Genomic DNA, 14302 nt, shown 5'->3' on the forward strand with positions numbered 1-14302 from the left:
TGTGTGGTGGTGGAGGTCTGTATGTGTGGTAGTGGAGGTCTATATGTGTGTAGTGGAGGCCTGTATGTGTGGTAGTGGAGGCCTGTATGTGTGGTGGTGGTGGGACTGTATGTGCGGTGGTGGGTCTGTATGTGTGGTAGTGGAGGTCTGTATGTGTGGCAGTGGAGGTCTGTATGTGTGGTAGTGGAGGTCTGTATGTGTGGTAGTGAAGGTCTGTATGTGCGGTAGTGGAGGCCTGTAAGTGTGGTGGTAGAGGTCTGTATGTGTGGTAGTGTGGGTCTGTATGTGTGGTGGAGGTCTGTATGTGTGGTGGTGGAGGTCTGTATGTGTGGTGGTGGAGGTCTGTATGTGTGGTGGTGTGTCTGTATGTGCGGTAGTGGTGGTCTGTATGTGTGGTGGTGGGTCTGTATGTGTGGTGGTGGAGCCTGTATGTGTGGTAGTGTTGGCCTGTATGTGTGGTGGTGGTGGTCTGTATGTGTGGTGGTGGGTCTGTATGTGTGGTGGTGGGTCTGTATGTGTGGTGGTGGAGGTCTGTATGTGTTGTGGTGGGTCTGTATGTGTGGTGGTTTAGGCCTGTATGTGTGGTGGTGGAAGTCTGTATGTGTGGTGGTGGGTCTGTATGTGTGGTGTTGGTCTGTATGTGTGGTAGTGTTGGTCTGTATGTGTGGTGGTGGAGGTCTGTATGTGTGGTGGTGGGTCTGTATGTGTGGTGGTGGTCTGTATGTGTGGTGGTGGGTCTGTATGTGTGGTAGTGGAGGTCTGTATGTGTGGTGGTGGGTCTGTATGTGTGGTAGTAGAGGTCTGTATGTGTGGTGGTGGAGGTCTGTATGTGTGGTAGTGGAGGTCTGTATGTGTGTGGTGGTGGTCTGTATGTGTGGTGGTGGGTCTATATGTGTGGTGGTGGAGGCCTGTATGTGTGGTGGTGGAGGTCTGTATGTGTGGTAGTGGAGTCTGTATGTGTGGTGGTTGAGGTCTGTATGTGTGGTGGTGGAGGCCTGTATGTGTGGTGGTGGTGGTCTGTATGTGTGGTGGTGGTGGTCTGTATGTGTGGTAGTGGGTCTGTATGTGTGGTAGTGGTGGGTCTGTATGTGTGGTGGTGGAGGTCTGTATGTGTGGTGGTGGTGGTGGTCTGTATGTGTGGTGGTGGAGGTCTGTATGTGTGGTGGTGGGTCTGTATGTGTGGTAGTGGTGGTGTGTATGTGTGGTAGTGGAGGTCTGTATGTGTGGTGGTGGAGGTCTGTATGTGTGGTGGTGGTGGTCTGTATGTGTGGTGGTGGTGGTCTGTATGTGTGGTAGTGGAGATCTGTATGTGTGGTAGTGGAGGTCTGTATGTGTGGTAGTGGAGGTCTGTATGCGTTATAATGGTGGATCTGTATGTGTGGTAGTGGTGGAGGTCTGTATGTGTGGTAGTGGAGGTCTGTATGTGTGGTGGTGGAGGTCTGTATGCGAGGTAGTGGAGGTCTGTATGTTTGGTAGTGGAGGTCTGTATGTGCGGTAGTGGAGGCCTGTATGTGTGGTGGTGGTGGTCTGTATGTGTGGTGGTGGTGGGTCTGTATGTGTGGTAGTGGAGGTCTCTATGTGTGGTGGTGGAGGTCTGTATGTGTGGTAGTGGTGGATCTGTATGTGTGGTAGTGGTGGAGGTCTGTATGTGTGGTAGTGTTGGAGGTCTGTATGTGTGGTAGTGGAGGTCTGTATGTGTGGTAGTAGAGGTCTGTATGTGTGGTGGTGGAGGTCTGTATGTGTGGTGGTGGGTCTGTATGTGTGGGTGTGGAGGTCTGTATGTGTAGTGGTGGAGGTCTGTATGTGTGGTGGTAGAGGTCTCTATGTGTGGTGGTGGAGGTCTGTATGTGTGGTGGTGGAGGTCTGGATGTGTGGTGGTGGGTCTGTATGTGTGGTAGTGGTGGTCTGTATGTGTGGTGGTGGTCTGTATGTGTGGTAGTGGAGGTCTGTATGTGTGGTGGTGGAGGTCTGTATGTGTGGTGGAGGTCTGTATGTGTAGTGGTGGAGGTATGTATGTGTGGTAGTGGAGGTCTGTATGTGTGGTGGTGGAGGTCTGTATGTGTGGTGGAGGTCTGTATGTGTGGTGGTGGGTCTGTATGTGTGGTAGTGGAGGTCTGTATGTGTGGTGGTGGAGGTCTGTATGTGTGGTGGTGGTGGTCTGTATGTGTGGGTGGAGGTCTGTATGTGTGGTGGTGGAGGGCTGTATGTGTGGTGGAAGGTCTGTATGTGTGGTAGTGGAGGCCTGTATGTGTGGTGGTGGGTCTGTATGTGTGGTGGTGGAGGTCTGTATGTGTGGTAGTGGTGGATCTGTATGTGTGGTAGTGGAGGGTCTGTATGTGTGGTGGTGGAGGTCTGTATGTGTGGTAGTGGAGGCCTGTATGTGTGGTGGTGGAGGTCTGTATGTGTGGTGGTGGAGGTCTGTATGTGTGGTAGTGGAGGTCTGTATGTGTGGTGGTGGAGGTCTGTATGTGTGGTAGTGGAGGTCTGTATGTGTGGTGGTGGAGGTCTGGATGTGTGGTGGTGGGTCTGTATGTGTGGTGGTGGTGGAGGTCTGTATGTGTGGTGGTGGTGGTCTGTATGTGTGGTGGAGGTCTGTATGTGTGGTAGTGGAGGTCTGTATGTGTGGTGGTGGAGGCCTGTATGTTGGGTGGTGGAGGCCTGTATGTGTGGTTGTGGAGGCCTGTATGTGTGTGGTAGAGGCCTGTATGTGTGGTGCTGGAGGTCTGTACGTGTGGTAGTGGAGGTCTGTATGTGTGGTGGTAGAGGCCTGTATGTGTGGTGGTGGAGGTCTGTATGTGTGGTAGTGGAGGTCTGTATGTGTGGTGGTGGTGGTCTGTATGTGTGGTGGTGGTGGTCTGTATGTGTGGTGGTGGAGGTCTGTATGTGTGGTGGAGGTCTGCATGTGTGGTGGTGGGTCTGTATGTGTGGTAGTGGAGGTCGTAGTGTGGGTAGTGGAGGCATGTATGTGTCGGTGGTGGTGGTCTGTATGTGTGGTGGTGGTCAGTATGTGGTGGTGGTGGAGGTCTGTATGTGTGGTAGTGGAGGTCTGTATGTGTGGTGGTGGTGGTCTGTATGTGTGGTGGTGGAGGTCTGTATGTGTGGGTGGAGGTCTGTATGTGTGGTGGTGGAGGTCTGTATGTGTGGTGGTGGAGGTCTGTATGTGTGGTGGTGGAGGTCTGTATGTGTGGTGGTGGAGGTCTGTATGTGTGTGGTGGAGGTCTGTATGTGTGGTGGAGGTCTGTATGTGTGGTAGTGGAGGTCTGTATGTGTGGTGGTGGTCTGTATGTGTGGTTGGAGGTCTGTATGTGTGGTGTGGAGGTCTGTATGTGTGGTGTGGAGGTCTGTATGTGTGGTGGTGGAGGTCTGTATGTGTGGTGGAGGTCTGTATGTGTGGTGGTGGAGGTCTGTATGTGTGGTGTGGAGGTCTGTATGTGTGGTGGTGGAGGTCTGTATGTGTGGTGGTGGAGGTCTGTATGTGTGGTGGTGGAGGTCTGTATGTGTGGTGGTGGAGGTCTGTATGTGTGGTGGTGGAGGTCTGTATGTGTGGTGGTGGGTCTGTATGTGTGGTGGAGGTCTGTATGTGTGGTGGAGGTCTGTATGTGTGGTGGTGGAGGTGCTGTATGTGTGGTGGTGGAGGTCTGTAGTGTGTGGTGGTGGAGGTCTGTATGTGTGGTGGTAGGAGGCTGTATGTGTGGTGGTGGAGGCCTGTATGTGTGGTGGTGAGGTCTGTATGTGTGGTGGTAGAGGTCTGTATGTGTGGTGGTGAGGTCTGTATGTGTGGTGGTGGAGGTCTGTATGTGTGGTGGGTGAGGTCTGTATGTGTGGTGGTGGAGGTCTGTATGTGTGGTGGTGGAGGTCTGTATGTGTGTGGTAGGGAGGTCCTGTATGTTGGTGGTGGAGGTCTGTATGTGTGGTGGTGGAGGTCTGTATGTGTGGTGGTTGAGGTCTGTGTGTGTGGTGGTGTAGGTCTGTATGTGTGGTGGTGGAGGTCTGTATGTGTGGTGGTGAGGTCTGTATGTGTGGTGGTGGTGGTCTGTATTGTGTGGTGGAGGTCTGTATGTGTGGTGGTTGAGGTCTGTATGTGTGGTGGTGGAGGTCTGTATGTGTGGTGGTGGAGGACTGTATGTGTGGTGGAGGTCTGTATGTGTGGTGGTTGAGGTCTGTATGTGTGGTGGTGGAGGTCTGTATGTGTGGTGGTGGAGGCCTGTATGTGTGGTGGTGGGTCTGTATTTGTGGTGGTGGAGGTCTGTATGTGTAGTGGTGGAGGTCTGTATGTGTGGTGCTGGAGGTCTGTATGTGTGGTAGTGGAGGCCTGTATGTGTGGTAGTGGAGGCCTGTAGTGTGTGGTGGTGGAGGTCTGTATGTGTGGTAGTGGAGGTCTGTATGTGTGGTGGTGGTAGAGGTCTGTATGTGTGGTAGTGGAGGCCTGTATGTTGGTGGTGGAGGTCTGTATGTGTGGTGTGGAGGTCTGTATGTGTGGTGGAGGTCTGTATGTGTGGTAGTGGAGGTCTGTATGTGTAGTGGTGGAGGTCTGTATGTGTGGTGCTGGAGGCCTGAATGTGTGGTGGTGGAGGCCTGTATGTGTGGTGGTGGAGGTCTGTATGTGTGGTGGTGGAGGCCTGTATGTGTGGTGGTGGAGGTCTGTATGTGTGGTGCTGGAGGCCTGAATGTGTGGTAGTGGAGGCCTGTATGTGTGGTGGTAGAGGCCTGTATGTGTGGTGGTGGAGGTCTGTATGTGTGGTGGTGGAGGTCTGTATGTGTGGTAGTGGAGGTCTGTATGTGTGGTGGTGGTGGTGGGCTGTATGTGTCGTAGTGGAGGCCTGTATGTGTGGTGGTGGGCGTGCTGTATGTGTGGTAGTGGAGGTCTGTATGTGTGGTGGAGGTCTGTATGTGTGGTGGTGGAGGCCTGTATGTGTGGTGGTGGAGGCCTGTATGTGTGGTAGTGGTGGTCTGTATGTGTGGTGGTGGAGGCCTGTATGTGTGGTGGTGGAGGCCTGTATGTGTGGTGGTGGTGGTCTGTATGTGTGGTGGTGGAGGTCTGTATGTGTTGTGGTGGAGGTCTGTATGTGTGGTGGAGGTCTGTATGTGTGGTGGTGGAGGTCTGTATGTGTGGTGGTGGAGGTCTGTATGTGTGGTGGTGGAGGTCTGTATGTGTGGTGGTGGAGGTCTGTATGTGTTGTGGTGGAGGTCTGTATGTGTGGTGGAGGTCTGTATGTGAGGTAGTGGAGGCCTGTATGTGTGGTGGTGGGTCTGTATGTGTGGTAGTGGAGGTCTGTATGTGTGGTAGTGTAGGTCTGTATGTGTGGTAGTGGAGGTCTGTATGTGTGGTGGTGGAGGTCTGTATGTGTGGTGGTGGAGGTCTGTATGTGTGGTGGAGGTCTGTATGTGTGGTGGTGGAGGTCTGTATGTGTGGTGGAGGTCTGTATGTGTGGTGGTTGAGGTCTGTATGTGTGGTGGTGGAGGTCTGTATGTGTGGTGGTGGAGGCCTGTATGTGTGGTGGTGGGTCTGTATGTGTGGTGGTGGAGGCCTGTATGTGTGGTGGTGGAGGTCTGTATGTGTGGTGGTGGAGGTCTGTATGTGTGGTAGTGGAGGTCTTTATGTGTGGTGGTGGAGGTCTGTATGTGTGGTGGAGGTCTGTATGTGTGGTAGTGGTGGTCTGTATGTGTGGTAGTGGAGGTCTGTATGTGTGGTGGTGGAGGTCTGTATGTGTGGTGGTGGAGGTCTGTATGTGTGGTAGTGGAGGCCTGTATGTTGGTGGTGGAGGTCTGTATGTGTGGTGGTGGAGGTCTGTATGTGTGGTGGTGGAGGTCTGTATGTGTGGTGGAGGTCTGTATGTGTGGTGGTGGAGGTCTGTATGTGTGGTGGAGGTCTGTATGTGTGGTGGTTGAGGTCTGTATGTGTGGTGGTGGAGGTCTGTATGTGTGGTGGTGGAGGCCTGTATGTGTGGTGGTGGGTCTGTATGTGTGGTGGTGGAGGCCTGTATGTGTGGTGGTGGAGGTCTGTATGTGTGGTGGTGGAGGTCTGTATGTGTGGTAGTGGAGGTCTGTATGTGTGGTGGTGGTGGTGGGCTGTATGTGTCGTAGTGGAGGTCTGTATGTGTAGTGGTGGAGGTCTGTATGTGTGGTGCTGGAGGCCTGAATGTGTGGTGGTGGAGGCCTGTATGTGTGGTGGTGGAGGTCTGTATGTGTGGTGGTGGAGGCCTGTATGTGTGGTGGTGGAGGCCTGTATGTGTGGTGGTGGAGGTCTGTATGTGTGGTGTGTGAGGCCTGAATGTGTGGTGGTGGAGGTCTGTATGTGTGGTGGTGGAGGTCTGTATGTGTGGTAGTGGAGGTCTGTATGTGTGGTGGTGGTGGTGGGCTGTATGTGTCGTAGTGGAGGCCTGTATGTGTGGTGGTGGGCGTGCTGTATGTGTGGTAGTGGAGGTCTGTATGTGTGGTGGTGGGCGGGCTGTTGGTGTGCTGGGATGAGGCAGTGTTGGGTTGCTTGAGTGAGAGTGACGGTGGTTATCAGAGCGTGGTACTATCTCTGCTGGATAACGGGTTGTACGAGCCCCAGCATGGCCTCTTCCGATATCTTGCTATCTGCCCGACGCGCACGCAGAATGAACTAGATGACAAGATACCAGAACATAATCCCCCGCGCACAATTATATGAGCAGATACGATTGGATTTGAATGGGACAAGTCACTACAATACACAGCCTTCCTCCACTCTCTCTCTCTCTCTCCCCCTCCTACATATTCCATATATTGCCCCCTACTACACGCCTCTTCCATGTCAAATAACAGCTTTCTCGCCCCTGTCTTCTAATATCTCATTACACAAACAGTATTATATAATAATTTCACCTTGTATTAGCGTTCCTTTGATTATACCAGCCAGCGACCTCGCCACACCTGTTCTTGAGAAATGATTTCTCACTCGACTAGTTAATTCTATATATTAAAGTCTTATATTCAATTATTTTCCCTACGTTTTCTTCATCGTTAACACTATTAGCGGGAGACCTTTTTTTGTAGGCAAAATTACAAAACTATTTTTGTATTTTATGTATAAATACTTATCTCTAATTATTTTAATTATTGTTAGGTGAATAGGCTTGATTGCCCTGCCTGATAATATTGGTTACACTAATCATCACTAGACTCGTATTCAGTGACACTTGAGACCAGGGGCCGGATTCACGAAGGTACTTACGAAGGTTTTTCTTCTTAGCTACGAATGTTTTCCTTCTTAGCGCCTTCGTGGCGGCTACGTCGGTATTCAGGTAGCTACACTAAGTTGAAAGACCTTCGTAAGTTCATTCCAGGACTAAGTGTGGTTTCGATCACTCGTAGCTTTACGTAAACTGGATATAACTCAATTTTTCTCTACTACATAACACTGGGATCGATTTTAAGATTTTGGAACATGAACAAAAGATTATAAAAATTGAATCTAATGAAGAGGAGTCCTTCGTGTTAGTTATATATGCATTCTCTGCTTGAAACTTAAAGTAAATATGTCTTTTATGATAGTAGAATTAGTTTTATAATAGCAAGATATTATACCAGTAGTTATTAAGTAAATAAACACTGGTGAACATGAAATATGAGAGAAGGTGATGAGCCCTGCCTGATGGGATCATTTACTATCACCAAATGCCCCTGTTCACCTAGTAGTAAGGGTGTACCTTAGCTATGCATACCCATTTCTAATTTATTTTTATTTAGTTTGGTTTTATTTTGAAATTAAATCTGGGTGAGACATAAAATAAACATATGCTGCACAAATGATGTTAGGTAAGGAGAAGGGTAAAAATGTCAAAAACTTTATTCATTGAATACTTAAAGCTATAATTATGACTATATAGACTATTAAAAAAGAGAGAGGGAAGTAGGGGTCCAAGACCTCTTTCTGTTATACAATTTGGGTGTGGAACAAGTAATTATCAAAAGAAGGCACCATGCCGGGAAGGCTATGTAGCAGTAAGGCAGTGAGGTGAGGCAGCTACTTATTTGAGAAATGCTTATTTTATTTACCTTATAAGCTGAGGCAACTTATTTTATTTGAGGAATACTCAGCTGATTCCTCTACATTTAGCATGGAACAAATTTGTGTCCAAGACCTTTTCCTGTTACACAATTTGACTGTGTGTAACCAAACTAGAAGTGCTCTATAAATCAAGGGACCTAGAATGTGGAATGACCTCCCGAATCATGTCAAAGGCTGTACCTCTCTCAACCAGTTTAAGAGTTAAACCGAGTACTGCCTAATTAACTCCATGTAACCTAACTTACCTCCTAAATGTCAACCCATGTCTTGCTATTTTTTTAAACAATGCTGTTCACCAACATGTACAATTGCTGATTTGTGCTATGTTACCCCCCTTTTTTGTATTTTTTATTCCTTCTTTCAACACAATTTATACCTAATCCCGATTACTATTAAGTTTTAGTCTGTGTTTTTTCCCCCACACCTTGCCCGAAATGCTACGAGTATTAGTGGCTTTAGGTATTGTATGTACTAGCTCTGTCTATAAATCCAACATTATGTTTGTAAATCAACTGTATGTACATTTCCTGAATAAAATGTATTTATTATTTATTTTTTAATCAGTAAGTATTAAAAGAAGGCACCAAGCTGGGAAGGCTATGTAGCACCATTGTGTGTAACAATAAACCAATTATTTTTTAACAAATAATGCACCTGTATGGTAAAACAAATCCTGTCAGCTGTAAAAATATTGATGCAGTTATTTAAATGAAAAATATAATGAAAGAAATATTACTGGTTTATTTTTATCCTATCTTTTTGTACTGTACAGTATATCCAAGGAAGTGAAAAATTGAGACATAATGCACAATTTAATGAATGATTAGCATGGATTAGCAGTTCAAAAGAAATATGACTATTACATACCAACATGAGATCTTAATGATCCATGGTCAACATGATTTAATAAGGATAATACAGTACTGTATTTGTAATAATACAAACTATAATTTAAAATCATTATTACTGATATTTTTTATTAAGAAGAATAGGTATACACAGCAATGTGCTGCTACCCTATTGTATATGGAATATTACACAGTGTAGATAAAAAACTAGCTATAAGTTTATCTAATACTCCCATCTCACAGGATGGTTAGACATACTGTACATGGAATCAATTTAGAAAATACCAGCCTCAATACAAAAAACAAATCAACTCTGACTAAACAACTCTAAGCAATTTTCACAAGAGGTAAGCACTGAATCATGGAAACATTATATTATTATAATTACTCTTACCAGTTTCTACAAGACTCCTCTCAAACAATGTATTTTTAAACATGTTTAGGTATACACAGCAATGTGCTGCTTCCCTATTCTGTATAAAGGACCACACAGTGTAGATCAAAAACCAGCTACAAGCTCATCCAACATCCTCACCTCACAGGATGGCCAGTCATACATGGAATTAGGAGAGAACAAAATACTTAATGCTGATCTATTAGCCTCCACTGGCAAAATCTGGGTACAGCACAAGAATATCTTCCAATATTCCTGAGTGTATGAAGTAATTACAGAGCTCAAAATACCTCATACCATTTGGTATGAAGTCACTGATAACAGGACAATCACAGATATAGTGTTGGAGAGTGTTCTCTCAAGTAGGACTGAAAACAGATGTTTTTTTCCACCAAGAGGGCTATAAACCCATGGAACCGCCTACCCGCTGAAGCCGTAAATGCCAAATTCAAGCTAAAAAATATCATTAAGACAATTGGCGGGCCCTTTAACAAGCCGCCGGCTTTCTGTCCTCTTCGAGGCCACTAGATAGTTAGTGCCCTTGGGTAAATTCAGTAAATATATACAATATTTGTCAGCGCATCTTCCGAGCAACAAGGACAGCTACACAGTATCTCTTAGAATTACGTAGGTAAACAACAAATGTAACATATTTGTTTACTACAATGTCGGTGCTGGCTGTAGAAGTTAAAAAACATTGTTTTACTTCGAAATATACTAATTTTGTAAGAAAATTCGACGTAAATAGGAGGCAGTAGAGCTCCGATAAGCCAGCGCTAAATCTTCAATATGAAGAATGTTGCTGCTCTCTGATTGGCCAAACGAAACACAGTAGTGACCTCTATCGGCACGCAGGTGAACCAACAATTTTCTTCCTAAGTGGACCTTATTGAATTGCACCTAAGCATCTTCTTAGGGCGCACTTAGGAACCTTCGTAGCAAACCCACTTACGAAGAAATACACAGAGCTTCCTGAATCTAGGTGGAGGTCCCTAATTAAAAACGGCGAAGACAACACACTGGAAGACACCGTCAATCAAACAAACTACCAATCAACACATCATGCATATCGCATCACTTCTCTTACTAATACACATAGAAACACACACACAACCTCTTCACCATAATACGTGAAACCTATGTACATATAATTTATAATTATCCAAGAAACATTTCCACTCAAACCAACACAACTTGCCCTGGCGTAGAGACCTTATTAATTCCTCAGTAGAGGAAACACCGAGTGATTTCAATCATGATCAACACGTTTTAACATCTCTTATGATAAGAATAAGTAACTTTGCATCTTTGACCATTTGCCAGGAAGATGGGCTAAGTCCTTGGCTCTCTCTCTCTCTCTCTCTTCCCACTAAAGTCAATTCCTCTCCTCCATGTAGTGGTCTCCTTTCCCTACTTACCTTTCCCACAATCTTTGCCTATAAAACTATTTATTAAGTCAAACTCATGAAATTCAAAATGATATACAAGTGTACAAGTGTTGTGATTTTAGGCTTCTGAGGTATGGTGTGAGGGAACATGAGGCTACTGAGACATGGTGTGGGGAAAGTCTAAACACTTCCATTATATATATATATATATATATATATATATATATATATATATATATATATATATATATATATATATATATATATATATATATATATATATATATATATATATATATATATGTCGTACCTAATAGCCAGAACTCACTTCTCACCCTACTATTCAAGGCCCGATTTGCCTAATAAGCCAAGTTTTCCTAAATTAATATATTTACTATAATTTTTTTCTCATGAAACGATAAAGCAACCCATTTCATTATGTATGAGGTCAATTTTTTTTTAATGGAGTTAAAATTAACGTAGATATATGACCGAACCTAACCAACCCTACCTAACCTAACCTAACCTATCTTCATAGGTTAGGTTCTGTTAGGTAGCAGAAAAAGTTAGGTTAGGTTAGGTTAGGTAGGTTAGGTAGTCGAAAAAACATTAATTCATGAAAACTTGGCTTATTAGGCAAATCGGGCCTCGAATAGTAGGCTGATAAGTACGTTCTGGCTATTAGGTACGACATATATATATATATATATATATATATATATATATATATATATATATATATATATATATATATATATATATATATATATATATATATATTACTTGCTCTCGTCATTGAAATTTCAAATTGTTTCTGTATCCACTTTTATGAAATCACTGGCTTCAAATTCATAATTTCCTATACATTTGGTCTATATTTTGTACTCAAAATTTAGTATCGTTTCCCGTTTAATGTTTCACGTCAATAAGCCATGTTTTACGAAGATAAAAACATCTTTTCTGAACCTTTTTGGGACTCACGTTGTTACCAGAAGTCCATCAGAGCTCTGATTTCTCAATCTTCAAACCTTGTCCAGCTCCATCACTCATCTGGCTCCATCACTTTCACCGCTGAATATCTCGTCTGGCTCCATCGCTGAGATTCCATCGCTCTTTGGGGTCCATTGTTCGTCCACCTCCTTCGTTACTTCGTCAACTCTGAAAATTCCTGGCGGATATTAGGTGTACTTTCCCTCCATCGTTGCCCTCCAGTACCACACGAAGGAGGCAGCGTAACGGTGCTCTCCTTATATCAGCGTTTACACCTGTAGAAACATTCAACATCTTCGTTTGCATTAAATAAGAGAAGAAGAAGGAGAATATTAAGACATGGAAGACAGGAAGGTGTTGAACAACAAGTGGTTGATAATGACGAAGAAAACAATGATGAGGAGGATGATGATAAGAGTAACAAGAACAAACTAATCATCAGTACAAGAAGAGAATATTCATCAATACCGATAATAACGAATTGCTCCCAATGTACTATATTAGGCTTCAGCTCCGATGTTGAGGGGTAATGTTAGGCTTCAGCTCCGATGTTGAGGGGAAATGTTAGGCTTCAGCTCCGATGTTGAGGGGAAATGTTAGGCTTCAGCTCCGATGTTGAGGGGAAATGTTAGGCTTCAGCGCTGATGTTGCGGGATAATATTAGGCTTCAGCTCCGATGTTGAGGGATAATATTAGGCTTCAGCTCTGATGTTGCGGGATAATATTAGGCTTCAGCTCCGATGTTGAGGGGAAATGTTAGGCTTCAGCTCCGATGTTGAGGGGAAATGTTAGGCTTCAGCTCCGATGTTGAGGGGAAATGTTAGGCTTCAGCTCCGATGTTGAGGGGAAATGTTAGGCTTCAGCTCTGATGTTGCGGGATAATATTAGGCTTCAGCTCCGATGTTGAGGGATAATATTAGGCTTCAGCTCTGATGTTGCGGGATAATATTAGGCTTCAGCTCCGATGTTGAGGGGTAACGTTAGGCTTCAGCTCTGATGTTGCGGGATAATATTAGGCTTCAGCTCCGATGTTGAGGGATAATATTAGGCTTCAGCTCTGATGTTGCGGGATAATATTAGGCTTCAGCTCCGATGTTGAGGGGTAATGTTAGGCTTCAGCTCCGATGTTGCGGGATAATATTAGGCTTCAGCTCCGATGTTGAGGGGTAATGTTAGGCTTCAGCTCCGATGTTGAGGGGTAATGTTAGCCTTCAGCTCCGATGTTGAGGGGTAATGTTAGGCTTCAGCTCCGATGTTGAGGGATAATATTAGGCTTAAGCTCCGATGTTGAGGGGTAATGTTAGGCTTAAGCTCCGATGTTGAGGGGTATTGTTAGGCTTCAGCTCCGATGTTGAGGGATAATGTTAGGCTTAAGCTCCGATGTTGAGGGGTAATATTAGGCTTAAGCTCCGATGTTGAGGGGTAATGTTAGGCTTCAGCTCCGATGTTGAGGGATAATATTAGGCCTAAGCTCCGATGTTGAGGGGTAATGTTAGGCTTCAGCTCCGATGTTGAGGGGTAATGTTAGGCTTCAGCCTGGATGTTAATGGATGATACTAGGTTCGCGGAGATCGAGGTTCGCGGAGATCGAGGTTCGCGGTGGTGGGGGTTGGCGGTGGTGGGGGTTGGCGGTGGTGGAGGTTGGCGGTGGTGGAGGTTGGCGGTGGTGGAGGTTGGCGGTGATGGGTGCACGCTGTGGCGTTATTTAGGTGACATATCAGCTTCCTACTTACTATTCTGTTAAGATCTCTCTCGAACAATAACAACATTCACTTTCATACCACCACAACCACTACCATTACTACAACCACAACCCCCTATCGCAACCACCACCACCACCACCCTTCACGATAATCATTGCCATTACATTACCACAACAGAACCATTACAACCACAACCACAACTACCGCATCACCATTCCAATACCACCACAAACACTACCACTACAATCACAAACATTTCAACTATAACCACAACCTTAACCACCACAACTACCACTACTATATATAGGGCGCCTGACAGCTGGTTGGACTGTGCTTTGGATTCATAGTCCTGAGGCTCCGGGTTCGATCCCCGGTGGAGGCAAAGACAAATGGGCAAAATGTTTCTTTCACCCTGATGCCCCTGTTACCTAGCAGTAAATAGGTACCTGGGAGTTAGACAGCTGCTACGGGCTGCTTCCTGGGGGTGGAGGTCTGGTCGAGGACCGAGCCGCGGGGACGTTAAGCCCCGAATTCACAGATAACCTTAAAATAGCCATATATATCTACCCACTGGAACATTATCTAACACAGGGCTAATTTACAACCCAAACAGACCACTGGAACACTGTCTAACACAGTACAGAGTTCAACCCAAATAAGATTTTAACCGAGATTTAACAGCGCAGTTAAAGAAGTTGTTACACACACTGGGCCATACCTTACAGAGGCCACCGTGTGAGTCATAAACACTCATCCACTGACTGAGTAAAACTGAAATGAGTAACACTTAGTGGGCCAGCAAGAGACTCGGGACCCACGAAGGAATATCCCAGGAGATAACAAAAAATCCTGCCACTTCGACAATCCCATAAGGCGTTAATTAACGTTAAATTAACTACGACAATTATGTTAATTATAACGTAAGAGGTGCATCACGACCAGTT

The 14302-nt window shown here is 45.6% G+C and overlaps 1 protein-coding gene across 1 annotated transcript in view; it reads left to right on the forward strand.

The window, feature by feature from the left end:
- Positions 1-12185, forward strand: part of LOC138360886 (probable ATP-dependent RNA helicase ddx56) — a 104648-nt gene extending 92463 nt beyond the window's left edge. The window contains exon 4 of the mRNA XM_069320394.1: positions 11937-12185. Coding sequence (XP_069176495.1) covers positions 11937-12185 — 249 coding nt within the window. The remainder of the gene's footprint in view (positions 1-11936) is intronic.
- Positions 12186-14302: the final 2117 nt, after the last annotated feature.

This window comes from Procambarus clarkii, unplaced genomic scaffold (assembly GCF_040958095.1).
Source record: "Procambarus clarkii isolate CNS0578487 unplaced genomic scaffold, FALCON_Pclarkii_2.0 HiC_scaffold_127, whole genome shotgun sequence".
NCBI classification, from domain to species: Eukaryota; Metazoa; Arthropoda; class Malacostraca; order Decapoda; family Cambaridae; genus Procambarus; species Procambarus clarkii.